Here is a 27,959-nt window from a genome sequence, read left to right on the forward strand (position 1 = left end):
CTGCTGCCCCTCTCCCTCTCATCCTCTCCCCGTCTGTCTCTCACGTGCAAGGGCCAGTCTCCTCCTCCCACTGATGGTTGATCAGAAACACAATAGCCCAGGTGCAGTCCCGTCAGCTTCCTGAATTCCAGGCCCAAGATGGCTCTACCTAGTCTATCTCAAGGTTAATCTCAGGGAGTACCCGTGGTGTGTTCAAGGACAATGCCTGCCAAGACTGTTTTTACCCGTGACAAAGCTTACAATCCTTCCCACACTGATGACCACTTTTCTCCTCTGGTGGTGTAAAAAGTACCTTGCAGCACCACAAACGCTGTTCAGTAATAGCCTTAGCAGTCATCCATCATGTTGGGTGATAGTGGTGACATCTATGGGATTCCTTTGGCCAATGACTCAACGAGATGTACCTTGCCCTGGAGGCTTTACTTGGTGGTATAAGAGGTCTAGTTGGGGCATTACCTCCCTTGTTATATGGTAACTCCATTAAATTTCTTTCATATATGTTCATTTTAGGACACTCCGCCAATAGTAGGTTCTCATTGGCTTTTCAAAGGGCCTTGAGTGGTAGTTCTTCCATACCCCTCATGTACCTGCTCTTCCATCCCTCTCCCTACTTAATTCTTCTGTTTTGCTTCCCCTTTATCTCTTTATAACACTAGTCTCTATCTGTTTCCTCTTCTTTGGACGATCTCATCCTTGGTCCATTACTAACTACTTAAGCACACATACTTAAAAAGTAACACCCATATATTATAAAACATACAATTGTAGAAGAATGCTAATTCAGAATATGGCTGTTCTGGGAAGAGATCACCTCCAAAGGCCTTCTGGGTCTGTGTGATCTGGCTGGAATACAAACACGCCTTTAATCCAGGGTACAGAGACAGACAGATCTGAGTTCAAGGCCAGCCTGGTATAGAGCAAGTTTAATTGAGTGGCAGAAAAGGTGACGAACCAGAGAAGATTTGATGGAATAGGACACGCCCAAACCTCACAAGAAGACAGAGGAAAGGGAAGCTACTTAAGAGGCTACAGAGAGACGTCCATAAAAAATAGTGAAATAAGTTATAAGATTTCGCTGATTAATTAGTATGGGAAGGGTTTAAACCAACATTTTCAGAGTATGGGCCCCAGCAGCTTAATTAGCTACTTTAGAAAGGTTAGAATGAGGTGTGAGGGCAGCATGGAGATTTTTGAATTCTTAAGTGCAGGTTCAATTCTTGTTGTCCTAGAAATGAAAGGATTTAAACCTCTATAATTTACTCTACCAAAGTAACTCTTTTTTTTTTTTTCCAAAGCAACTCTTTTATCAGACATATTTCTATGTGCAAGGTGAGATGCTTGCTTGGAAGACTGGCACTGAGACATATCATATGCAGAACACTAGTGTGAGTTGGTCATATTGGAACTGTGGGTAATGCTCAGAATCATAGAAATAAGATAGTTAATAATAATAATAATAATAATAATAATAATACTTTGCAAAGTTAATTGTATATAGCTCTGGGGAGTTTACACTGTGAAGGGACCTAGGAATACAACTAATGCGAGAGCATTAGTTTAAATAATACTGGCATATTTGGCTACAAAGAATAGTGTGAATAGTCCAGCAGCATCCTCAACATTAAAGCCTGAGACAAGTTTGGATTCTCCTTCTGTAAGGTGGAAAGGAGCTCAGTTGGCTTCATATTTTGGTCAGTGGTCAGGCTGGGATAATTAGTCAAATTGGCTCTTGGGTAGCAATTAAGAGTTTGAAGTGAGTACGAGCCATGAGTTGCAGAGAAAGAACTCAGGTGAAGACGAAAGCAACCTGAGCATGAGAAGACACCAGATTAGAGCAGAGTGCTGGAGTCAGTTTGAGGCCAAACAGAGCAATTCTGGGTTGAGAGAAGCCAGATTAAACAAGTCAGCTGGGAGAGGACTTTGAGCCAGCCAGCTGAGCTGAGCCAGCCAGCCCAGAGCTCGGAAAGAACAAGGGTGAGCTCATTAAGCAGTAAGTCTCAGAGGCTGCAAACATTCTAGGCCTAGGTTAGATTGTACAGAGGCTAGAAGCTTCCAGGCCTAGCCTAGGTTAACAGACAGAGGCAGCAAGCCTCCCAGACAACAACTGAAACAGAAGAAGAAAAGTGACTTATAGTGAGCGTCACAGAAAAGAGCCCTGAGGAGGGAGGAGCCCGTCGTGGCCTCTGTTGATAAAATGTAGGTGCAGGGGAAGGAAGGGAGACCATTCTGCTATCTGCTCATTGCTCTCTCCCCAGAAATCACTTTATTAACCTGGCAATGAAGTAGCTTTGTGTCGTGATTACAAAAGGTCATGGAAATATAAAAATGTTACCCTTATGAGACACTGAGGAATGTAGCTAAATATAACATTTAAAGTTACTTATAAAATAAAATACTGACCCTTACACATATATCTCATTACTTACATTTTTATTTTCATAAAAACCTTAGTTTGTTTGAAGCATTTCCCACTAGTTGGCCACAGCACACGTGACAGTGCAGTAACTACAGTGCAGAGAGGAGAGTCCTTCTCAGGGATGACTTCATTTTCTTAAAAAGCCAAGCACAACACGTGATTTCAGAAAGGAAATAGTGTACACATTCAAGGCAAAACAAGAGCGTGATCATGGAGGTCAGCCGCCATATCTTTTCTTGAGTTCTTCAACAGAATCCTTCTTCAATTCTGATTTTTCTAAGTGACTAAACAGTACATTTGTGACTGAAAAAAAAAAAAAAAACAAAACACTGTATATCACTCTCATTTTTAAAAACTATGCAAAAAATAAATTCTAACCTATCAAATTTTTATCTTTTTTACTAATAATTAACATTTTTCGTAAACTCTAGTTTGTATATTTAAAAATGTTTGTCTTTGTTTGTTTTACCAGACAGGGTTTCTCTGTGTAGCCCTGGTTGTCCTGGCACTCACTCTGTAGACCAGGCTGGCCTCGAACCCAGAGTGACAACTGCCTCTGCTTCCAGAGTGCTGAGATTAAAGGCAAATGCCACCATGCCCAACCAGTGTATTTAAAAAATAATCTAAAAAGAAAAATGCAACTCAATATTTCTTTGCAGACTATCTTGCTACCCTACATCCTTGATGACATTAATCTAAGTAGTCACCCTCAATACTTGGGAAACACCATCAAGTGCATGATTCTCAACACTGATAGCGGCAAGAACCAGGTCACTGCAGCTAATGCTTCTGAGTGCTTAGTTCCAGCAGAAAGCCTGCACGTGCTCCCACGTTCACGTTCACTCAGCACAGCAGAGACCCAGGTGAGACCCTGCTGCTAGGGTACGTGAAGAAGCAGCTCACGCTCTCCCAGGTACACCCTACAGAGAAAGGACATCGACTGCCATGTGTCAGCAGCAGCAGTCAGGCCTGGTGGTGAAGGCAGAGTTCCTGCTCTCTGGGAGCTTTCATTCCTTCTGAGAAAGGTAAACAGACATGTTGAAGAGCTATGACTAGCTATGAGAACGAACTGAAGCAGGGTAAGAACAGAAGGGGGACAGTGGGCAGGAGGTAGCTATTCTAACCAGAGGTGATGGCAATACAGTGACAACTGAAGATGAAACAAAGGCATTCAGGGAAAAAGAATTTGACAAGATGGCTCAGCAAGTAAAAGTAACTGCTGTGCAAGTCTGATGACCTGAGTTCAATCCCCAGGACCCACATCAAGTAGATGGAAAGAACCTATTCCCAAAAGCTGTCTTACACACACACACACACACACACACACACACACACACACACACACACTCTTGATGATGTAATTTTTTTAAGATGCAATGTTAGTGTGGTGATTTTTAAAAATGAAAGCAAATGAAGTTGGAATTTGAGAGAATTTGGTTGTTTGGTTGTTTAGTTGGCTGGTTTTGGGTTTTTCAAGACCAGGAGAGAGAAATGTTTTGATTAGCTAAAAAGCAAGCTGAGAGCTGGGGATGTGCTTTAGCTGGTACAGTGCCTCACACTCGTGAAGCTCTGGGCTCAACACCTAGAATTGTGCATCAATGGTTGCAGTGATACGAACCTAAAATCTGACACATCCAGATAGCAGGAGGATCAGAAGTCCAAGGCTATCCTTAGCTACAAGTGAATTAAAGGCTAGCCTGAGGTGCATGAGAACCTGTCTCAAAACAACCCCTAAGCCACTGAGGCTGGGGCTTGCATGACCTTGGCGGCCCGAGTCTACCGGGTGCTAGGATTAAAGGCATGAGCCACCACACCCAGATTTTGCTAATTTTTAAAAGTTTGCTCACAAGTTACAAGTACTTGATGCTCCTGCACAGGACATAGGTTTGGTTCCCAGTGCATAACAGTCACAACTGACTATAATTCTAGCCCTGCTCCCTACCACCCAGCATCAGGCACATAAACATAAAATTAAAAAATTTAAAGAAAACTTGCAAAATAATAATGATAATAGGCATTCTTATAATTGAATGATTTATCTTTTGCCTAAAAACAAAATAGACCCCAAAACTCTGAGTAACTGAAATTTTTACAGAGGTTGATTTTTATGAATAAGGAAAAATTCAGGGCCATCCTCTGGCACGCTTGACCCCTGCCCTAGAATCCAGCTGCACTGCACTGGTAACGCTCTGAATGCTACTACTGTCTGTCCAGAGCCTCCAGCATGTGCTGATCCTCAGCTGGGCGCTTCTGTTCCCCTCCCCGCTGTCTAACTAACCTTTGCACTTTAAAATTCACCTGAAATTAAGTAGACTCAGAACAGCCTCTCAGAAGGGATCAGACACACCCTGTACCCACTCTGTGACAGGACCCTTGCATGCTCCAAAATGGCAGAATTCAACCTCTGTACCACCATCCACATTCCAAGAGGGGCCCACACCACGGCTGGGCAGCCTGGGCTCAAAGCTCCAGTGGGTTTCCTAGCTGTGTGACCTCAGTACAAGCCTTTAACCTGCCCATGCCTTGGCTTCCTCCTCTCCCAGAGAATGCTAACAGTACCTACATTCAAAACTACTGCCAAGAACTATGACACATTTTAACTGTCTGGAATCCGATTGCACATTGATTATTTAACTTGATTATGAGTAATCTGTGTCTGACTGTGTGCGGCCAGGAGGCTAGGGAGGTGAAGGAAAGCTTGCTTTCTCAGAACTTACTCCTTCTCTCGGGTCCTGACATAAACATCACTGCCATGTCAAACCTTCTCAGTTGAGAAAGTCTTTGTAAGACTTCAAAGATGAGAGATGGTGTTTCCTTCCTGAAACAGTCCAAACATAAAAACAAATGATCAGGAGAACAAAAAACAAAAAAACGCAGCTATTTTTTTTCCTAGCAACAACAAGGTCTTCACTTTCCCCAAGGTAAGTCTGTATTTTTGTTTGTTTTGTTGAGACAGGGTTTCTCTATGTAGCCATGGCTGCCCTGGTAAGTGTCTTTTAATGACACAGAGAAGTGTGCCCAGACAACTGAAGACATTACAGCACCTTCAGTGGGAGCATACATGGCAAGACTGCTCTGCCCTCAGAGTTGTGTGTGTGTGTGTGCACGTGTGTGTGCATGTAATATATACACTGCTTTTCTCTAAAAAGAGCTCTTCGCACTTAGACTCTCCCATCACTGTCTGCTCTTGTCATCTCTTCAGTTTTCTAAGACTAAATCTTACTAGGAAGCTAATGTTGCCATGTACAAATATTAAGATCAAAGAGAATGAATTTTTAAATCACTGGATATAACATTGCAATATCAGACTAGAATGAAAAAATTCAACTTACTCAATGTAAAAGTCATGTAAAATTTTAATGATTTGATTGAATACATCTGGATCTAGGTTTTTCTGAAACAACTTCGGATACGAAGATGGTTCGATTTTCTTGAAAAAGTAAGAGTGAGAGAGTTGAATTTGACAGCATTCATATTACACGTATTATACAATAATTGTTCAGGTAAAATACTATCAGTAATTACTAAACACTATATTTAATGAGAAATAGGACGGAAGTGCCAGGGACATAAGGTAATCATGGCTCTTAGCTGGAGAGGTGCTCAGGGTACAGAGTGCTTCCTGTTCCTGCAGAGGACTCGAGTTCAATTCCCAGCATGCCGTGGCAGCTCACAACTGCCTAGGCCTTCAACTCCAGGGGGTCTGACACATTCAAGCACATACACACGGACAGAAGAGATGAGGCTCCCCCCTTTGAGAGAGCTGCCAAACTACAACTGCACCTAGAGATAAAGGCAGGCAGACCTGTTTGAGCTATGACTTGAAATGACTGTTAATTACAAAAGTGTGAGGCAGGGTTACTACACTTGAACAAGACCATACTGCTCTATGATTTGCTAAATTCACATGAGCTAATTTATTTTTCTTGAGGCAAATAAAAGCTCACTTTCAGGAAAATAGCTGCCCAGATGCAGCGAGCACTGCCTACCGCAGGGAAGGCCCAAGGTTCCCTTCCCCCTCTTGACAGATTACACATTAAAGCAGAGGCTATAAAATATGAGATTAGACTTTAAGTCAATTTAGGCCCTGAAGTTTCACATACAGCTCATATCCAAAGAGAAAAGCAGTGTCCTGATTATAGCACATCAGCAGTCTGTGCAGGACGCTGCGTCCTCGGAAGGGAGAAGCATGCTCTGCAGCTGCAGTACACAGAAGTGCTGCAGCAGGCAGAGGCCATCCTCTCGCCTACTCCCAGCAGCAGCGTGGGCGCCTCCACTTACCTTTAAGTACTGATACAGCGCATCTGGGGAGCCCCTCAGCTGTCTGAAATCAGCCTCGAGCTGGAAGGAGTTGGCAGGAACTGGAGGCAGAACAGCAAGCAGAGCCGGCGGCGTCTGCTCTCCCTTCACAGAGATCCCCTTGCTCAAAGGCTGACTCACGTCCTGCTTCACGTCAACCTGTGGCCTGCAGCATTGTAGAGCATTAGTCAACTGTAACAAAACAAGCCGCCAAAATCCAACAACAGAAAGACACTGGGAAACTTCTAACTCTGACTATGCTAATACTGGGTCTTCTATCTGCATTCTGACGGTGTCCAATTCTTTCAACAGATGTCTCAAAAAACCAAGAGTCGAAACACTTCGTCACCTCCAAATCACCTGTAAGTTCTCTCTGGTTAAGGAATGAAGATGTTCCTTAGGCAAAGTCTCACAGTGAGGGAGGAAAGGCAAACTAGACCTGTCAGGTAGTTACCGCTCAGACCCAGCTAATGAGGATGCACCAGAGCTCTTCTCAGTCCCACCAACTGCCTGTGGGTCACTGGGTCTCACTACAGAGATGTCTCAACAGGAACTACTCACTGTTGGGCCAGAGTGTCACTCATTTCTTCTATTTTCAACACTTTAGCTCTTGGAGTATCACCTGCAGGCAAAGACTGCCCCTGGCTTGAACTCTTCTTGCTCGAGGTGCCCACAGCTGCTGTTGGGGTTGCTTGCTCACTCTCGGGAGCAGTGGCAGCACTTTCTGGGGCATCAACAGTCTCTACTAAATTGCCAGTTTCTTCAATAAAAACCTTCTTGAGTGCTTTCTAAAAAAATTAAAATCGATTCTTTAAATCAATATATTAAAAGCTTTCCTGTGTTAAGGTCACAATTTTAAAAAGACTGCTATGTTCTTACAACTACTATCCTAGTAAAAAGTGAATTTAATCTGTTGGCCAGACAGACTTAGGAACACACTGTGTCTGAGAATACAAACAATAAGCAGCTATCTGCCTGCCCAGGGACCTAAAGCTGGGAACAAGGGAAAACATTACAACAGTTACAAAGGTGAAAGCTAAACTGCCAAAAGAGGAATGGCAGAGGAAAAAGAAGGCTGTAAGGCAGTCCACAGGAGAGGCAGGAGGGAGGAGTGCAGACAGCATGGTGAGGGTTTGAGGACAGCCAGTACAGGAACCTGTGGCACATCACAGAGTTTAGACAATAAGGGAAGAAGGCAGGCCATCCTAACAGCAGTTCTGTGGGCTGAGAAAGGAGAACAAGAATAGACAGGAGGCAACACTGTATAAGAAAGAGTCCAACACGGAACCCTAAGTGCAGTCAGTCACAGGTGTGTGACAGCTGGATGAACCCAGCCCAGGCTACGGACTTGCCAAGTCATGTTTAAGAAGTTGGTAGGAACTATCCAAACTGGTTTTCTAGTTAATAAATGACATTCACTATTGATCAAGTAAGCACCAGACAGACAGCTGCTCTTGCTGCTGCTGCTGCTGCACTGTGTGCTCCAGACCAGCTGCCCATGAGCTTCTGTCACAGAGTGCTGGGATTACAGACATGCACCGTGTTTCCGTGGCTTCCAGGGACTGACCCTGACCAACAAGCCTGCACAGTTGTTGAGCCCGCTGAGCCCTCTCCCTGGCCTGCTTGCCCATTTTTGTTTGGAATACTTTAATCTCTTCTTACATTTTTCTGTTGGGAGGGGTCATGTGATCACACCCAGGGTTGTCAGCTTGGTGACAAATACATTTACCCACTGGGCCATCTTACTGGCCCCTACTTTAATCTTTAAGCGTTTTTGTGTTTTTCTTTAATTTTTGCTGTCTAGTATTTACACTTTTGTACTGTGTCTGTGGTGTTATGACTTGGTTTTCTCTGAACCTAATATATAGTATCTTCTCTTCAGCTCTCCGTACCTCCAACACTGTCCTCACTCTTTACTCCTCTTTGCTGATTTCCCACCTCCCTCACTCACTACTTAAATGCTGATACTCTTATCTTTGAAACAAAAAATGCTATAAACTACATTTTCCCCAACCAATAAATACCCTAGTGGTCTCCTGACCCTAAGTACAGTGAAATGCTAAGGATCCGCCCCTGCTGTCAGCTTTCTCCTGAACATAACTCCAAGAAGAGACAATCCATCAGGACAAACAAAAGCAGTTTGGGAAAACTAAGGTCCAAAGAACCATATATCCCAAACGACACACAAACACAGTAAACACCAAAACCGTGAGAGCATCCCACTACAGCAAGTCCCCACCACGCTGACACCTTGATAAGGCAAACAAAAATGATGAGACACCTGAAATGACAGAAAAACCTGCGTTCTAAAGGATCTACAACCATCTGAGAGCCGAGCAATGACTGTGCAGGACAGAGACAAGAAGTTACCCAAGAGGATGAAACCATCAGTAACTGGAAGGAAAAAATCAGCAAGGAAACTGACATCAAAGAGGAACCACAGAAATTCCAGAAGAGAAGAATCAGTAGACTGAAAACACATCAAAAAGCACCAGTGGACAAAACCAGAGACGAAGACAAAGTTAGACAATAACAAAATATAAACTGACTCAAATTCCTTTATATAAGAAAAGTATGCAAAAATGTGTTAATGAAACATAAGTTACTCTAGAAATCAAAGCAGGTGAATGTTTCCTAGTTTTGTCAATAAATTCTCTGAGGAATTTATAAGAGTATTACATAGGTACATCAAGGTTTTTTGATACTTTTTAAGTTTACTAGTTCAGAGTTTGTTTCTAATTCTAATACTGTAACAGTGTAACACATCAGATAGCAGGGAAATGAAGGTGCTTACTTACAGGCGCCCCTCGATGTGCTGGGTTATCTACAAGTTTTACCACGTTGTGCCTTTGTGTGGAGTCAAGAAAGACGTCATCCCAATGGCCTTTCTCAATTAATTCCTTGAAAACAAATTTGTATTAACTACCAAAATATTCTTGACTTAACTGTGTAACCAACAAATTTATGTATCAGATAGTACAATGATATTTATGTGTCACATAATATTTTGGTGAAGAAAATGTTACCTTTTTAATTTTGGAAAGCTCAGTCACTGCTTGCTTATTTCCAGGTTCCAGAAGTAAAACAGTTTCAAAATCTAATGAGGATTTAAAAAATAGCCAAACAGTAAAATTACTTTTATGGCATTCAAAACATAACATCTTTAGTTAATAATCCCTTTATTTTATTTATTAATTAGTTTACTTATTTTAGCTTTTTGTAAGAGGCCCTTGTGTAGCCCACGTTGTTCTTACACCAACTATACAAAGATAGCCTGAACCCGGAGCCCTAATCATACTGCCTCCACCACCCAAGTGCTGGGATTACAAGCATGCCACCACACCTAACAGAAACCTCATTTTCATCTCAGTGAGTTTTACCTGGGACACTAAGAGAAGAGCAATAGTAAGAACAGGGTTGGTTAAGCTGTTCACATGAATTTTCATGGAACTCTTACTACACCCTTGATGTGCAGATGATACAAGGAGACTTACAGAGCACTGATGTTAAACCACAGCTCACATTTTAAAATGATGGAGTTCAGATGAGATCAGGTGAGTTCAGGATGTGCAGGGGTAAAAGATGGAGCAGAAATTGAGGGAAAGGCCAACCAATGACTGGCTCAGCCTGAGACCCATGCCAAGGAAGGGAGCCCCTCCTGACACTATACTCTGTTACACTTACAGACAAGAGCCTAGAATAACCGTCATCAGAGAGGCTTCATCCAGCAACTGACACAGAGACCCACAGCCAAACATTAGGTGAGCTTGGGGGATCCTGGGGAAGAGGGGGAGGAAGGACTGAAAGAGTCCGAGAGGCCGAGGACACCACAAGAAAACCCACAGAAGGTAACAGTTGTGCGACTGGGTCTTTGTGCAGCACTCCTAAAGCAGGAGCAGGGCTGTGTGACCACACTGCCCGCCTCTGGACCCTCTCCCCTAACTGGGCTGCCTTGTCTGGCCTCCATAGAAGAAGAGGTGCCTAATCCTATTGCAATCTGATATGCCAAGGCTGGCTGATACCCATGGGAGGCCTCCCCTTTTCTCAAAGGAGGAGGTATAGATGGGGGAAAGCAAGGTGAGAGGGAAGGACTGGGAGGGAAGCTACAGTCGGGATGTAAAGTAAATAACTTAATAAAATTAAATAATAACAATACTTTTGTTGTTGTTTGGGTTCTTTTTGTTTTTGTTTTTTTTGTTTTCGAGACAGGGTCTCTCTGTGTAGCCTTGGCTGTTCTGGACTTACATTGTAGTCCAGGTTGCTCTTGAACTCACATCGATCCGCCCGCCTCTGCCTCCCGAGTGCTGAGATTAAAGGCGTGCGCCACCACGCCAGGTAACAATACATTTTTTAAATGATGGAGTAACTCTCCTAAGAGAACACCATGCCCAAAAATATTACTGTTTTTACAAGGCAATGAAACCAGGTGTGGTGGAGCACTCTTGTAATCCCAGTACTTGGGAGGTAGAGGCAGAGGACTGTTGTGTATTCAAACCTAGCTTGGTCTACATCACTAGGCCAGCCAGGGCTAACACAGCAAACCTCAAAACACAGTGCCTCAAAACACTGGGAAAAAGGCCAGTAAGATTTCTCAGCCAGTAAAGGCACTTGCCACAAGCCTGAGTGATCTGAGGTCTACTCGCATGGACCCACAGAGTGGAAGAAAGGAATTAACTCTCTGGCCTGTTTGACCTCCATATGTGTGTCTGTGACATGCATGCATGTAAATGCACATGTTCTAGAGAATAAAATGTAAAAAAAAAGATGTTTTAAACATAAAAGGGAATGAAATTCTGACGATGCCTCAGCACTTGTAAAGCTAAAACACGCTACGTCAAATAGAAAAGACATAACAACACATTCATGAGCCTGCCACGCCGCAAATCTAACATGATCAAATTTAGCCCAGTGTGGTGGCACACAGGAAGCTGAGGAGTTCAAGTCCAGCCTGGCTATAAGTAGTGAAATAGGTTAATAGACACAGAAAAGCAGCTGTTAGCAGGGGCTGGCTAAGGGAAGGATAAATAAACAGCTGTTAGCAGGGGCTAGCTAAGGGAAGGATAAATAAACAGCTGTTAGCAGGAGCTAGCTAAGGGAAGGATAAATAAACAGCTGTTAGCAGGAGCTAGCTAAGGGAAGGATAAATAAACAGCTGTTAGCAGGGGCTAGCTAAGGGAAGGATAAATGAGTAATTCTTCTCTGATGCACAAAGCTGAGAATGACGACGGACAAAAGGTTGCATAATACTGACAATCTGTTTTTACTGAAAACATACACTTCAAATGGTAAAAATACCAAATTTAGTGTTGTGCAATCTTACAACTTAATAAAAGAAAAAGCAAAGGGCTGCAGCTAAAGCCTTGAATGGAAAGCAATTGTCAAGATTTAAATGTACATATCAGAAAAGAAGAACCTGAAAATTTACTATTTAATTAATGACATCAAGAAGTTGGAAGAGGGGGCTAGAGAGATGGCTCAGAGGTTAAGAACACTGACTGCTCTTCCAAAGGTCCTGAGTTTGATTCCCAGCAACTACATGGTGGCTCACAACCATCTAAATTAAGATCTGGTGCCCTCTTCTGGCATGCAGTTGTACACACAGGCAGAATACTGTGTACATGATAATTAAATAAATCTTTAAAAAAAGAATGAGAAAGGAAGCCCAGAGTGGTGGTGCACACCTTTAATCCCAGCACTCAGGAGACAGAGGCAGGTGGATCCCTGTGGGTTTGACGAGGGCCTGGTCTACATACTAAATTCCAGGACAATCAGGGCTACATAAGAGACCTTGTCCCAAACCAAACCAAACCACTAGAGCCCTCATGTGAATCTCAATGCCCCAGCTGCTGCCCTCTCTCTGGACTATTTCTTGTTTTTCCTGTTCAATTCAAATTTTCCCACTGTTCAATTAGTGATTAACCAGAGTACCTTATAAATAACCAAGTGCGTATGTAAGGCCCTTGAACTGCGGGAAGCTACAGGCATCTTTGCTTGCACAGCTCGGGCATCTGACCAGGCTGCGTGTCAGTTATTACACGGTCCTACCTTGCTTGGCTTCGTTGATCTTTCCCAAAAATGTTCTTGCAGTTCCTCTTCTAGCAAAAGCTTTTGAATAGGAACCATCTAGTGAGATGGCTTGTGTGCAGTCTCTCTCAGCTTCTTCATATCTACAGACACAATCAAATTACTGACTGGAGACACGGAGCCACAGCAAACATAACACTGGGCCTGGCGAGAGGGCTCGGTGGGTAAAGGTGCTTGCTGCCAAGCCTGATGACCTAATCCATTAACTGGGAAAAGAACCAACTTTCACAAGTTGTCATCTGATTTCCACCCAACATGTCAACACACACACACACACACACACACACACACCATCATCATCATCATCATCAAAACCCCCCAAAAACAAAATTAAAAAGCCTTCAGGCCCTCCTTAATAATAGATGGTTGTTAATGTACTAGGGATGACAAGCAGCATCAAATCAGCAATTGGAACACTCTTTTCTCTAGGAATGAAATATTATACTATCTGTGGCCTGCTTCATAATAATACTGGACAGCAGGTTTGCTGACTTGATGTGTTCTTTCCTGGATGTGAAAACCTGAAGAAGACCTTTTTCCAATCTCTTGTGAGTGCATTTCCCCAAAGCAACAAATGCCATCCTATCATCCTCAGAGTTTCTATAGTAAGTTCTCATACTGAAAGCAAACGTAAGCAGTACTCACTTCTGAACCTTAAGATAGGCCATTGCTCTGTTAGCTGGAAGGAGGGCGTTGGTGCTGTCGGCTGCTATCCCTCTAGTGTAGCATTCAATTGCTCTCTCATATTTTCCCTCTTTGAAAAATCCATTCCCCTATTATTTTGGAGAGAGGTATGAAAGTTAAAACATGCTGACAAATTAATTCAATTCAAATCTTAAGGAAACATACCAAGCTAGGCATGGAGGTGCACGCTTTAATCCTAGCACTTGGGAGGCAGAGCCAGGTGGATCGCTCTGAGTTCGAGGCCAGCCTGGTCTACAATGCTAGTCCAGGACAGCCAAAACTACACAGAGAAACCATGTCTCGAAAAAAGAGAAGGAAAAAGAAATATACCAAACACCAACATTAAGGGACTAGCTATACTGTGTTCTCATTACTGATAACGCGTAAGGCAGCGTGGAGGCGGGTCAGCGGTGAGTGACACGCTTGCTGAACAAGCACAAGGACCTGAGTTCTCATCTCCAGAGCCCACAGTGTCCACCGCTTAGACAGTAAGACCCACTCACTCACTAAATCTGTACTGACATTAGAAATCCGTCAGAAATGGGCTAGGATACAGCCTAAGACAGAGCTTGCTCTCATGTGCAAGGCTCTGGTTTTGATTTCCAGCACTGAACAACAAGAAAAGGGGGAGAGAGCGGAAGAAAAAGGAGTAAAGGAGTCAGGAAGAAGCAAGGACTAGAGAAGGAGAGAGGGGAAGTATACAAAAGAGCTGCAAATGCAGTAGTCCCCACAAGAGGGCAGGCTGTTGAGACAAGGTCTCATAACTAGCCATCTCACAACTCAGTAGGTAGCTGAAGATGGCCCTGAACTTCCAAGCCTCCAACCTCTACCCCTAGGAGTGAGACTACAGACGTGCACTAACATGCCCAGCTCCAAAGTCTATTTTTGTGAAAAATACATAGTGCTAAAATTACACAGCCCACTCTTAAGTAACACTAATACACCTAAATATCAGGTAATTCTTAAACTTTTGGATGTATTTTTATCTCATGTGTACTAGTGTTTTGCTGCAGGCTTTGTCTATACATCATGTGTGTGCATGATGGCCACGGAGGCCAGAAGAGGGTGTCAGGTCCCCAGGAATGAGATTACAAACGGTGTGCGCCATGACATGGCTGCTGGGAATTGAACCCAGGTCCTCTGGAAGAGCAGCCAGTGCTGCTAACCAGTGAGCCATCCCCCAGCCCCAATATAAGCTAAATAAACTACATTGAAATAGAGCTTCTATTTGTAACCATTCAAATAAATTACAACCAATGATTCTGTAAGTGCATCCTAGGAATCCCATGGGCCCACAAAAGGCAATAAAGTCATTAAATTGGGGACTAGAGAGCTGGCTCAGCAGTTAAGAGCACTGGCTCTCTTGCAGAGCACCTGGGTTAGGCTGCCAGCACCCACATGACTCACAACTGTCTATAACTCCAGTTGTAGGGGACAGAATTCCTTCTTCGGACTTCCGCGGGCAACAGGCAATGTATATGGTGAACATATAAACATACATGCAAGCAAATGTGTACTTTGTTTATGAATATACACATAAAATAAAAATACATCTTTAAATACTAAATTAACTCTTTTCTTTTTCTTTTTCGGTCAGTCTCTCTGTGTAGCCTTGGCTGTCCTGGACTCACTTTGTAGACCAGCCTGGCCTCGAACTCAGAAATCTGCCAGTCTCTGCCTCATGAGTGCTGAGATTAAAGGCATGAGCCACTATGCCTGGCTATTAAATTAAATTTAAACTAAAATTTAATTAAATTACTTCCTCTCCTAAATATTCATTAAATCTTCTCAATTGAAAACATGTAAAGAAGTTTCAGTCAGAAAGTCTTGTATGAATTATAAGCACACTGTAAAAATGAACTGTAACTTAGCTCTGTATTAAATTTGTAGTCATCTATGTATAAATATATGTAGCTTACCCCTAAACCTAAATGCTCTTATAATTATTTTCCATGTGATTATTCTTATGTCTAAGTCATCAATGACTCAAATTTTGAATTAGTAGCCACCAGAGGTTTTAGTGTTCTTAATTTCCACTTCCTACACACACACACAGCCTGCCCCCCCTCCTCTCTCTCTGTCTCTCTCTCTGTGTCTCTCTGTCAGAGACAGAAATCTAACTGACATACAAGAAACCAGGAGCAAGCTTTCGCTAGACAGACTCCTCACACATCGGCAGCCCGTTGGTTACCAGGTCTTTCTCTGAAATGGCCTTCTGCTTGCTCTGCTGATCTTCAACTTGTCTTTTCTCCTCTTCAGTTGGTTTAATTACTGTAGCAGCTTCTTTGGGATGGGAGTTTTCTTTGGATGCTAAAGCCTAGGAGACACAGCACTCAACTAAAATAAAACAAGTAGTGCAAGATGCATCTATATTAGATTTACAGTGTAAACTACTTAAGTATATTAAAATTTCTGCTACACTCAAGTAATTGGGATACCTTCTATTCTAACTCATTTCTACTTACTAAAGGCAATATATGTGTATATATGTAAAATAAATTTAACATGCTCCCTGTTTCAGTCAAAATAAGCAGGATCTAGCAAATATAGTTTGTCATCTATTTAATCTACAAATATTTGCCAAATTTCCACACAATGCAGGCACTAATCTAGGTGCTGTTTTTCAAATATAAAATAATTGAGATCACATCACTAGATTTCCCAAATTTATTATTCAGTTATTATTTGACCTAATATACAAGAAAATATTCTTTGCAACTACAATGAAGTTGGTATGTTTACCAATAATTTATGTGAGGTAAATAATATTTAAAATCAGATTTCTCTATCACTGTCATTTTTTCACAATGTGCCAAGATGGTAAAACAACTAGTTTTAATTGAAAGGCAAAGTGACGGGAGTTCGCAACTGCTCCCTATCATCAGACTACATTTAAGTGATAACTACTGTCTATTTTTCTTTTGAGATGTGGTCCCAGACTGCCCTCAGATTTACTATGTAGCAGAAGATGGCCTCAAATTTAAGCTCCCCTGCCTCTCTCACCCCAAGTGCAAGAATTACTGGACTGAGCCACCATGTCTGGCTGTTCTCTTACTGCTAGAAAGGTATTCTTACTAACAACAGCTCACACAGCACAGAATCACATAATGTGCAAACATTTACCACAGAAATGAGAGCACACAGAAACAGTGAAATAATTTAAAAACTCGGCTGGAGAGGTTGTTCAGTGGTTAAAGGTGATTTTTGCTTTTGCACAGGACCCAGGTTTGGTTCCCAGCAACCATACCAGGTGGCTCACAACAACCTGTAACTCCAGCTCCACAGGATCTAGTGCCCTCTTCTGGGCACACATGCACATAATTAGAAATAAAATAAATCTTAAAAAATATTTTTAACTACTAATATTATTAACTATTTTCTTTTTGTTTGTTTGTTTGGTTTTTTGAGGCAGAGCTTCTCTGTGTAGCCTTGGCTGGCCTTGAACTCAGAGAGCTTTACCTGCCTCTGCCTCCCTGAGTGCTGGGATTAAAGGTGTGCACCACTGCACCCAGAGGTTTTTTTTTTCCTTTTTTCTTTTCTAATTATTTTTCAATTAAAAAATAATGTTTTTTGGAAAAGAAGACAGTTTAAAACTTTTAAAACTGTCTTTTGTGAGAAAAAGAAGCAATGGTTCTGGAAATCTCAGCCAACTTTTTCCTTAAAATCATATTTTATTTTATAGAGCAATATAATTTATATATAATGAAATGATTTCATGGGGTTTTAAACAGAATTCAAAATATAAAACTAAGAATAATTTTACCTAAGTAGTCAATGCTTACCAGTTAGGGTCATGCCACTGTATCTCTGCTTATTAGTTTGGTTAAACTGTACAGTAGTACATGAAATAAAATTATGAAACTTCTGTATAATCCCAGGACGTAGAAGGCTGAAGCAGGAAGACTGCCTCAAATCTGAAGCTATTTTAGGCTTACACTAAGATCCTGAAAAAGAAGTCCACTGGGCACGGAGGACTGACAAAAGGGCCCAGCAGTTAAGAGCCCTGGCTATCCCTCACAGGACCCAAGTTCAATTCGCAGCACCTGCATGGCAGCTTACCACCATCTGTAACTCTAGTTCCTGAGGATCGGATGCTTCTCTGACCTCCACAGGCACCAGGCAGGCACGTGGTGCACACATGCATACAGGCAAGACGCTCACACACTCACACACACAAAAGTAAATATTCCCTCAATCTATAGTAAATACAACATCGAAGCAACAAGTTTCACCTCCATGATATAAAAGTCAAGCCCAATGCACTTAAATGGTTATAATTTACCTGATTAATCTTCCTGAGTTCGTTTGTTGCTTCAAAGTTATCTGGTTCCAGTTCTAAGACTTTTTCATAATCTAAGTGGAATGAAGATAGAACATTTCAGAAAAGGATAGTTTTATAGCTCGCACAAAACTACAGTCACTGCTACATGTGACACGGAAGCAACTACTCTATGGTCAGATGAACTATCAACAACTAAGCTAGAAACGTTTTCATTCTCTCCCAGGGCAGACAAGCACTAAGAAAACCCTAACACCTCCCGACAGCTCCCAGGCGGTTATGTCATCATCATGTGTACACCACTAAGGCACACAGAGTTTCAATCACACTTTGTAATTATTACACAAGTCTTGTTATGGAATAACACGACAGTATTTTACTAAAAAATATGTTCTGCCTGTCTCCTGCCTCACACAGCCAACAAGATGACTTTGTCTTTACTTTGCAGATAGGAACTAAAAGTAGAAGACACAAGTCACACATGCTGTGTAATGTTCAATTAAGTAAAAATCTGAAGCAAAGCCTGACCAGTGGCAAACAACACATTAGCTCCCAAAATAAGAGGAGTCTTTTAATTTGCCAAAAAAAGAGCTAGTGAGGTGGCTTAGTAGGTAGAGGTACCCACAGCCAAGACTGACAAGCTGATCCTGGTCCCTGGGACCTTCCACACTGTGGAAGAAACTGACTCCCTCACGTTGTTCCACTCAGGTGCCACGACATGCACACACATCCATACATACCTATATTTTTTTAGTTGCCAAGAAAGCAAGCTTTGTTTAGAGCACTCTGAAAAGGAGCCTGTACTTAATTCGTGTCTCTGTGTGCTATGCAGCGGTGGCCTGACAAGTGACTACCTTTTCTGGCATCCTCTAACTTCTGCAGAGCAAATCGAGCAGCGCCTCGTCTGGCGTAAGCCTTGGTGTAACTCCTGCTTAAGGCAATTGCCAAGTTACAGTCAGACTCAGCAACAGCAAATCTGCAATTCAAAAATAAATAAAATTTAATAAACAAAAGCTTCACAATTTATTTCCTAAATTTCTATGAAGAGATTGACTTCCCAGGCACAGGAATACCACCCATCTTCTTTGATTTAGTTAAACTAAACTAATCTCTCCCCTCCCATCCCAGTGCAGGACCTTGCATATATGCTACTATGCTACACACCTAATCCATAAAAGCAGTAATTCTTTTTTTTTAGACAGGATCTCATTGTATAACCCTTGGTTGCCTAGCCTGGAACTCAACATGTAGACCAGGCTTGTCTTCAACTCCCAAACTCAAAAAGATCTGCCTAACTCTATCTCTCGAGTACTGGGATTAAAGATATGTGCCACCACAGCCGGCAATTTCTTGTTTTTGTGGGAGTTCAATTATCTATAAGGAAAAAAAAAAAAAGACCAGCTACAGAACTGTCAGAAGACAGTTATGCCAGGAGTGAGGCCAGCCTGGTCTACAAAGTGAGTCCAGGACAGCCAAGGCTACACAGAGAAACCCTGTCTCAAAAAACAAACAAACAAACAAAAAAGACAGTTGCTATAAACAAATATCAAACTGGTCATGATGGTGCATAGCACTTGGGAAGCAGAGGCAGGTAGATCTCTGAGTTTGAGGCCAACCCAGTTTATAAAGCAAGTTCCAAGACAGCTAGGGCTACACAGAAGAAACCCTGTCTCAAAACCCAAAATACATAAATAAACAAATGTACAAGACTTTAGTTTCCAGAATAAAGAACTTTTAAAAGTCAATATACATCTAAGAGGAACTCAGCAAATATAAAACAGGCATTTCACAGAAAAAAAAAAAACTTTTTAAAAAAGATGACTAAATATATAGAAAGACGTCTAACTTTATTAACAGCGTAAAAGACACATAGGCTCTGCCAGGCATGGTAGAACACGCATGACTTTAATCCCAGCACTCAGGAGGCAGAGGAAAGCAGATCTCTGAGCTTAAGGCCAGGCCATCTACATAATGAGTTCCAGGCCAGCCACAGCTGCATAATAGGAACTTATTTCAAAACAACAAAAGAAACTATTCAAAAACAAAATCCATAGACTTGACATATAGCTCATAAAGAGTGCTTGCCAGGTCAGTATGCATGAGGCCCTACAACTGATTGCTTCAAAGGAAGGAGGAGCTAGGATTGTAGCTCATTTGCAGAGTGCCTGCCTAGCAAAAACAAAACCTGGGTTCAACTCCCAGCCCCACAGCTAGGCATGATGGGGCATTCCTGTAAAAAAAGGTGGAGGTAGCCAGGAGACAAGCAGATCTCTGAGTTCCAGGCCAGCCTGGTCTACACAGTGAGTTCCAAGACAGCCTAAGGCTACACAGAGAAACCTTGTGTCGAAGAACTGAAGGAAGGAAGGAAGGAAGGGAGGGAGGGAGGGAGGGAGGAGGGAGGAAGGAAGGAAAGGAAGGGAGGAAAGAAAGGAGGAAGGAGGGAAGGAGGGAAGGAGGGAAGGAGGGAAGGAGGGAGGGAGGGAGGGGACCAGAGATACAAGGCTATCCTCAGTTATAGAGAGTGTTGGAGGTCAACCTGGATTAGAATCCCCATCTAGAGAGAGAGAGAGAGAGAGAGAGAGAGAGAGAGAGAGAGAGAGAGAGAGAGAGAGAGAGAGAAAGAAAAAGGAGAGAAAGAAAGAAAGATTAGAATAAATTTTATACCAAATAAACAATTAAGAGGTCAGATTTGTAGCCATGTTGACATGGACTCAGAACAGACATCTCGTGCAGTGCTAATGGACACAGAAAGCAGAAAGCACAGCTACTTATGGCCTGGCCCATGGGCTAAACGAGCACTTGCCAACTCCATTACCTATGGAGGTGTGCACACCGCTGGGCATGAATGAGCTGCATTCCTAGCACTCTCCTCACTAAGTTGCCCAGGCAGGCCTCAAACTCAGGATGCTTTTCTCTGCTTCTCTAAGTACTTGGGATTATAGGCCTGTCATAGGACCAGAGGGAAGCGTTTTTATTCAAATTATTCCCATAACTTACAAATATGATACATGTATTATAGATATCAAATATTATAATTACTCCCCTAATTTATGATATTAACATATTTCAAAAGCCCACAAATATGACATTTAAATAGAAAAGCTCAACGCCTGGCACGGTGCCAGCACTCAGGAGGCAGAGGCAGTAGAATTTCTCTGAATTTGAGGCCAGCCTGGTCTACACAGTGAGGTCCATGCAGTTAGGGCTATAGAATGAGACCTGTCTCAAAAGGGGAAAAAAAAAAAAAAAAAAAAAAAAAGAGCAACATAATTTCTATCTCAGGGGCTGGAGAGATGGCTCAAACTCCTGGCAACCACATGGTGGCTCACAACCATCTATAATGTGATCTGATGCCCTCTTCTGGCCTGCAGATGTACATGCAGACAGAGCACTGTATACAGAATAAATAAATAAATAAATCTTTAAAAAATGTTTTTCTAGCTCTAAACAACTAAAGCAGGAACAATGAAAACTTCCCATGGCAGGTCAGCTATGAGCATGTGATGTTCCCTAACATTAACTATGTAGAAAGGTCTGCGGATCAAACAGCAAATATTCGGCTTTTCAAATAATACAAAGAAATTAACTTCTAAAAACTTTTACCAAGCTAATATTTTCTTCTTTTTCCCTCTTTCCCTCTCACTCTCTTGCTAGCACTGGGAATAACTGGACCTAGACTACAAACATGTTTGTCAAATAATCCCCAGCCAAAGCAGCCATTTTTTTAAAAAACGAATTAGATAAAGAACACCATTATCTGACTTTCACAGAATGAATTCTTTAGTACAAAAACTCTGAGCACACCATCTAAGACCCAAACATTTTCAATAGATTAACTAAACTACTCCATAGGGGAGTAACCTACAAGAATTTGCAGAGTAAGGAAATATGCTGTGTTTTCAATCTCTCCAGCAGTTATTACAAGCCTTCTGAAAACTAATCTCCAGGCTGGGCGTGGTCGTGCTGGCCTTTAATCCCAACAATCGGGAGGCTGACATAGGTGAATCTCTGGTCTGCTTAGTGAGTTCTAGGACAGCCAGGGATACAGAATGAGACCTTGTCTAACAAAAAGAAACAAAAAACAAAACCAAAAAAGAAACCCAATCTCCACATATACATGACCACTCACACAGAGAGCCCTCACTTTTTCAATCTAAAGTAAGCTGACGCTCTGTTTGTTGGCAACACAGGATTATATGGATCAGCATCCATGCCTTTGGTGTAGCACTCAATTGCTTCATCATATTTTCCTTGCTTGAAGTATTTATTGCCCTGAAAGAAAAGAGAATCAAGTAAAATGGGTACAATCCAAGCGCTCTGCCAGAAAAGCAAGAATCAGCACCTCGCTTCCCCTGACAGTGCTGGCAAAGGGAGAGCTGACAAAGGCAGCACTGCCATCTAATCTGACAGAGAAGCAAGGCCTTTCAAAGTCACTAGGGAATCAGGGGACAACTGGACACCTCCTAAGTGTTCTAACACTCCATTAAGTCACCTGTCCTTGTGATCAGAGAGAGGTCACAGAGATTTCAGAGGATGGACTCTAAGCAGTTCACTCTAAAGAGTCAGCACCATGCTTCTCTGGGAAGCCTTATCATCAAGACCCTGACGTATGCTGAAAGATGCTACAGTGATAAAAGAACACAGAAAGCCAAGAGACCTTTCTAACTGAAAGAAAAATGATTTTTTTTTTTTTTTTTTTTTGTCCACTGGTATGGGTGGCCAAACACACAGCAGGGAGTATAGCCAGAAAGCAAAATAGTTGGTAAAAAAAAAAAAAAAAAGTTTTATTTAAAAAAAAAAAAAAAAACAAAAAACAAAAAAAACCTACTTAGACTTTTAAAAGGGCATACAGTAATTCAGGCCTTCTAGACTTAAGTATGGGCTGCTAACACGCAGGTAGGCCACTCACAGCAAAGCTGGCAGTGAGACAGATACACTCCACTTCCAGCCATCAGTGGTGACAGCTGCACTTTACGTCTGGGTCTGTTTCACTGCTTCTCTTGTAGGCACTGTCTGTACATCAGTGATTATAATCTCAAGCTATTGCCCTTTGCCCTTTTAATTTATTCCACTTCTTAAAACTGTTCTTAGGTTTGCCATAGCACAGATTATCGGTAATGTTCTTTTTACAGTCCACTTGAAGACGATAAGAACACATGCACTACAAAGCCTGGTGACTCAATTCTGACAACATCTCTGCTGTTACTCAAGAGAGCCGTGTGCTCACCTAACACCAGACACTGTGCCCTAGGCCTCTAAGGCGTGCATACCCAGGTGCATTTGCCAGATTCTGCCATCACACCCTGACGATTCACTACCATCCTAGCTCTCACGAGGACAGGCACGCCCTGCTATTTTTAGTTCTAACCTCGGCAACAGCCGTTCTCTACGCGGTTTGATATCTCAAGTGACGGCCTCTCCTCCAGCCTGCCTTCAAATGACGACCCTCCCAGGTACAAGCTCAGATCCTCTCCCGTCACACTCAGGGAGCCCAGGTAAGACTTCTGATCCCTGGATAAGGAAGCTCTGTGTCCCTGGTCAGCATCAAAAGCCCTGAAGGTTAAGGCATCACAATTTCACAGGGGAAACTTAAGGGAGGACAGAAAGACAGGGAAAGTTAATGAGAACCTTTCACCCCAGAGTCTCTGAAGCCTCATGCTAGCTGAGAAGCAAAAATTCTAGAACAACTGACATTTGTTGTGAAGGCTGCTAACATGGAAATAATATTCTCTTATGTTAAAATAGCAATGGCCCACACTTAAAACCTCAATGTACATGACCTTGGGTAGGGCCTTGGGTATTCCTTCCCTAAACATGCCTAAGAATCTACTAGTAGTTAGGAAACTACTACAGTGTTATCGACCACTGCTCCACTCACAGTGAAGACATCCTACCTTTCTGCACCCGTGTGTGGTCCAGACCCTAGCTCATCAACAGGACTTCTGTCAGGGGCCTTGTCGTCTCACTGCATTTCTTAGTGATCCTTCAAAGACACCTTCAAACTTACTAACCCTACATCTGCGTGTTAAGCCCACACCACGCTCTGGAGCGTGTCCTGTGGTGTGGACAAGAGGAAGGCAATGCTTACACTAAGTCACATGCTCACTTCAAGGTGCTTCCTTCTGCCACTAGAAGCAGGGGAACCCCAGGCTGTTATCCAAGCACTTGGAATCATCGCTCAACACACCAACCACTGAGGCTTCGAAACACTTCCGTTCCCTTGAACAGCTAAGAAAGTGAGTTACAAGTTAAGAGCTCGTCACAGATTAGAACCAGGTAATTAATCTGGCTCTGAAGACTATGCTCCTGGCTGCCATGCATACTGCACCAACAACTTAGGGGTGAATATCCCCAGAACATGCTGGCAATTTTAGGGTTCACATGACTTTTTGCAGCCTTCCTCCCTGAAGGCACCCAGAACTAACCTAAAGTACCTTTTCTTTTAGAACAAGAGCCTTCTGGGAGTCCACACGAACACCATCTTCTTCTGAGTCCGATTCCTGGGACACAGAATCGTGGGTACTATCTTCTTTGTCAAGTTCATCAAGGATACGGTCCTGAAAGCAGAAGTGGAGCAGTGTTCGTCATTACCTCATCAGAACTGAAACTGTCAGGACATAAATGGAAGCCGCGTAACCGTCTACAGTTAATTAGTGCTGGGCACAGGGGTGCACCCTCACGTCTAGCTCCTCCATCACTCCTTCTCACTTTAGTGGTGTGTGTGTTGGGGGTGTGTGTACACACGCACATCTGATGAGTGCATGTATGTGTACCACATGTACGCAGATGTCTATGGAGGCAGGAAGAGGCAATCAGGTCCCTGGAACTGGAATTACACTTGTGAGCTGCCGGGTAGGTGCAGGGAACTGGACCCAAGTCGTGTGCACCAGCAGCCGGCTGAGCCATGTCTCCAGTCTTATCCACTACTGCTTAAACAGCTACACTGGGAATGACTATTTTCCAAGCCAAGCAACCAACATTTTGGGGAGCTCAACTGTAGGCCCCTCCCACAGGTTATCACAGCTGGGTTGGTTGATGGTTTACACCCCTCATCTCTATGGAACAGGGCAGAAGATTCTCACATGAGTGAGTCCTGCTCCCTATCACCTAAGAAGCCTGCACATGGCCTGGGACTAGAGTCTATAAAGAAGTAGACAGAATATATAGGGAAGATAGAGGGGCTCCATCTGTGTGGCCACGGGGACAATCTCATCCTGCTGGACAGAGCTTTCCAGGTGCAGCTGGTTTGGAGAGGAGTGTCTACAGTCCTGTAGATAACCCCTTACCTAGGCTGTCTTTAAAAAAAAAAAAAAAAAAACCCAACAGACTCATAAATTCCACAGAGCAAATGTTGACAGAATTGTGCCTCAGTCTGTCACTTAGACCTTGTTTTACATCTCCCCCAAAGAAGGAATTTTAACAGACTAAATACACCTTTAAAAAAAGATAAAGAAAGACCAGGCATAGTAGTATATGCTTTTAAACCCAGTACTTAGGAGGAAGCAGCAGGCAGGTCCCTGTGAGTTAAAGGGCAGCCTAGGCTAAAAGAAAATAAATGAGAGGAAAGGGAGGAGAGAGAGGACAGCGGGTAGGAGGGGAGATGGAGGGAGAGAGGAAAAGGCAAGCAAGAAAATAAATAAATGGGGTTAGAGAAATGGTTCAGCCATTAAGAGCATTTACTGCTCCTGCAGAGGACCCAGGTTTAGTTCCCAGCACCCACAGCTCAAAACTACCTCCAGTTCTAGAAGATCTGACCCCCTCTTCTGGTCTCTGCACACATGTGGTACACTTATATATGCAGGCAGAACATTCATACACATAAAAGTAAATAAATCTTCTTAAGACAAAACACCAAAAAGAAATGTGTATTATACTAAATTGGGTTGTCACTTCTCTATCCCAACATACACACCCCTAACCAAACCATTTTTAAGAAGTATGAGACCAGAATGAAATGGGCCAACTGGCCAGCAGGTCTCGTTAACAAGCTAATGTGCCAGTAGCCATCTGGAGCTTGGGAAAGGTTCAGAGGCAGACCATGTCCAGTCACAGCATGTGTCATACATGGAAGACGGAACATACACAGCACCCAGTGGCCACCTAAGATCTAGCTCTCTTACTGGCCTACTTGTGCTGGTCACGTTCTGTCAGCTTGACACAGTCTGGGGCCATCTGGAAAGAAGGAACCCCATTTGAGGAAAATGCCTCCATCAGATTGGCCTGTAGGCAAGCCTGTGGGGGTAATTGTTTTTATTAACCTCAGAGGGCCCAGCCCACTCTGGGCAGTACCAGTCCTAGACAGGTGGTCCAGGCTGTATAAGAAAGCAGGCTGAGCAAGCTTTCAAAAGCAAGTCAACAAGCAGTGCTCCTCTGTGCTTCCATCCCACCCCACATCTGAGCCCCTGCCCTGGCTTCCCGGATGACGGACTAAGCAGTAAGGTGTTATGAGCTTTCCTCCTGAACAGCTTTTGGCAGGGTTTTAGCACAGTAACACAGAAGCACATTAGGACACCTGCTTTCAGTTGACACAGTGGTTCTTACCTGTATCATGTAGCCCTCCTGAGGCTGAGGCGACAGGGTCACAAATCCGAAGCTAGCTTGAACCCCATGTGAACCCCATATGAACCCCATGTGAACCCCTTCCCCACCACAGCAAAGGATAAATGCAAGGACAGGCTATACAGACAGTGTTACTGTCCCTGTAGCCTGTGACTACTAGCTAACACCAAAGAGATGTTTTTCTAATAACTAACTGATTCATAGCTAGATAACTTACCACATCAAGTTTTGCCCAGGCGTCATAATCGAAAGATTTTATTCTGTTTTTTGTGTTTTCCTCTTTGGTTTTTTTGGCAGAATTTTTAGCTTTACCTTTCTTCTTTTTCCTAAAATTCCCATTTCGAATAGGAGGTAAATTCTACACAGGAGAATAAACAAACAAAAACAAACAGAAAGAAAAGAAAATTAAAAGAAAGAAAAAAAAGCTTTGAACATTTGTTCTGCTACTTCTGTGTAAGTAAAAATGTTTGAAGTGATCACTAAATGATATTTTCTTTTCTTTTGGTTTTTTCAAGACAGGATTTCTCTGTGTAGCCCTTGCTATCCTTGTACTCACTCTGTAGACCAGGCTGGCCTTGTACTCACTCTGTAGACCAGGCTGGCCTCCAAATCAAAGATGGGCCTGCCTCTGCCTCCCAGTACCGGGATCACAGGTGTGCGTCACCACTACCCAGCTTACACTCTTGATCCTTCCGCCTACACCTCCCAAGTACTAGGATTACAGGCAACTGTAGGCGTCACACACGCTTTACAAGGTCGGCAGGTAAGTGCTTTGTACAAGCCTGATAACTCGTTCAATTCCTGGAGCCCACATGAGAGAACCAACTCCAGGGAACTGCCCTTTGACTTCTTATCGTGTGTTGCAGCATGCTGGTGCATGTGCATCCACACATACATTGTACACACACTAACAATAAACTTTAAAAATCAGAAGGTGTGCTGCATATGAACACACCCCCCACTCACCTCTTCAGGAACACCGCCTTGTCTCCTCAGTTCCATATCCTTTTGTTTAATGTCATTTTCCCAGTGTTCTAAATCCCGCATAAAATCTTGCAATTCCTCCGCATTTTGTTTCACTTGTAGCTGTAACTCAATTGCTTTACTTGTTGAAGTCATTATGACCTGCAAGGTTTTGAATACACAACCTCTGGTAAGAGTCAGAGAGGGAGATGCTTCTATTTAAGATGGAGACACACCCCTCTAAGTGCATAACTTAAATGTATTATTAAATAGAAAATTGCATTTAAACCTGGTATGAAGGTGCATGCCCATGAGCCCAACACTGAGAAAACTGAGGCAGTAGTAGGAAGAGGTTCAAGGTCAGTCTGAGTTGCACAGTAAGGCCCCACAAAGAACGTAAAGCCTACCTACTACACACAATGACATGGGCACTGTCAAGTGTCAGCTGCTCACTATTATGACTGTGTGGCATAAACAGACATAAGCCAGAGGGTAAAAGTAGAGTCAAATAAGTGTTCAAAGCTTAGCTAGGCTTCCAAGAGGGACTTACTCGAATGAGTAGCCGGAAAGAAAAGACAGCAGAGGACGACGCCGTAGGACAACGAAGAGCTTAGAAGTAGACAAGTGACAGATCTTAAAACACCAGCCCATGGGGTGTTACAAGCATCCTAAAAG

The 27,959-nt window shown here is 42.8% G+C and overlaps 1 protein-coding gene across 1 annotated transcript; it reads right to left on the minus strand.

The window, feature by feature from the left end:
* Positions 1 to 2,383: 2,383 nt before the first annotated feature.
* Positions 2,384 to 27,446, minus strand: Rpap3 (RNA polymerase II associated protein 3). Its single transcript, XM_051160271.1, has 16 exons — positions 27,288 to 27,446; positions 26,539 to 26,679; positions 24,197 to 24,319; positions 21,907 to 22,034; positions 18,617 to 18,738; positions 17,766 to 17,836; positions 15,675 to 15,800; positions 13,445 to 13,572; positions 12,761 to 12,882; positions 9,742 to 9,812; positions 9,514 to 9,615; positions 7,277 to 7,503; positions 6,698 to 6,881; positions 5,749 to 5,846; positions 5,134 to 5,234; positions 2,384 to 2,719 (listed from the first exon to the last, which is right to left on the minus strand). Exons 1-16 carry the CDS (start codon positions 27,438 to 27,440, stop codon positions 2,634 to 2,636), a joined length of 1,983 nt encoding a protein of 660 aa, XP_051016228.1. The 5' UTR covers positions 27,441 to 27,446; the 3' UTR covers positions 2,384 to 2,633.
* Between the last annotated feature and the right edge of the window lie 513 nt (positions 27,447 to 27,959).

The sequence above is a fragment of the Acomys russatus genome, chromosome 17, assembly GCF_903995435.1.
Source record: "Acomys russatus chromosome 17, mAcoRus1.1, whole genome shotgun sequence".
Taxonomy (NCBI): Eukaryota; Metazoa; Chordata; class Mammalia; order Rodentia; family Muridae; genus Acomys; species Acomys russatus.

Excerpts from the sequence above, each read along its gene's own strand:
- Rpap3 (XM_051160271.1), bottom strand. The coding sequence starts at position 27,440 with ATGACTTCAACAAGTAAAGCAATTGAGTTACAGCTACAAGTGAAACAA. Across the intron at positions 22,035-24,196 it reads CTCTTGTTCTAAAAGAAAAG|GGCAATAAATACTTCAAGCA; the intron begins GTACTTTAGGTT and ends CTTTTCTTTCAG. Across the intron at positions 5,235-5,748 it reads TTACATGACTTTTACATTGA|GAAGGAAACACCATCTCTCA; the intron begins GTAAGTTGAATT and ends GGACTGTTTCAG.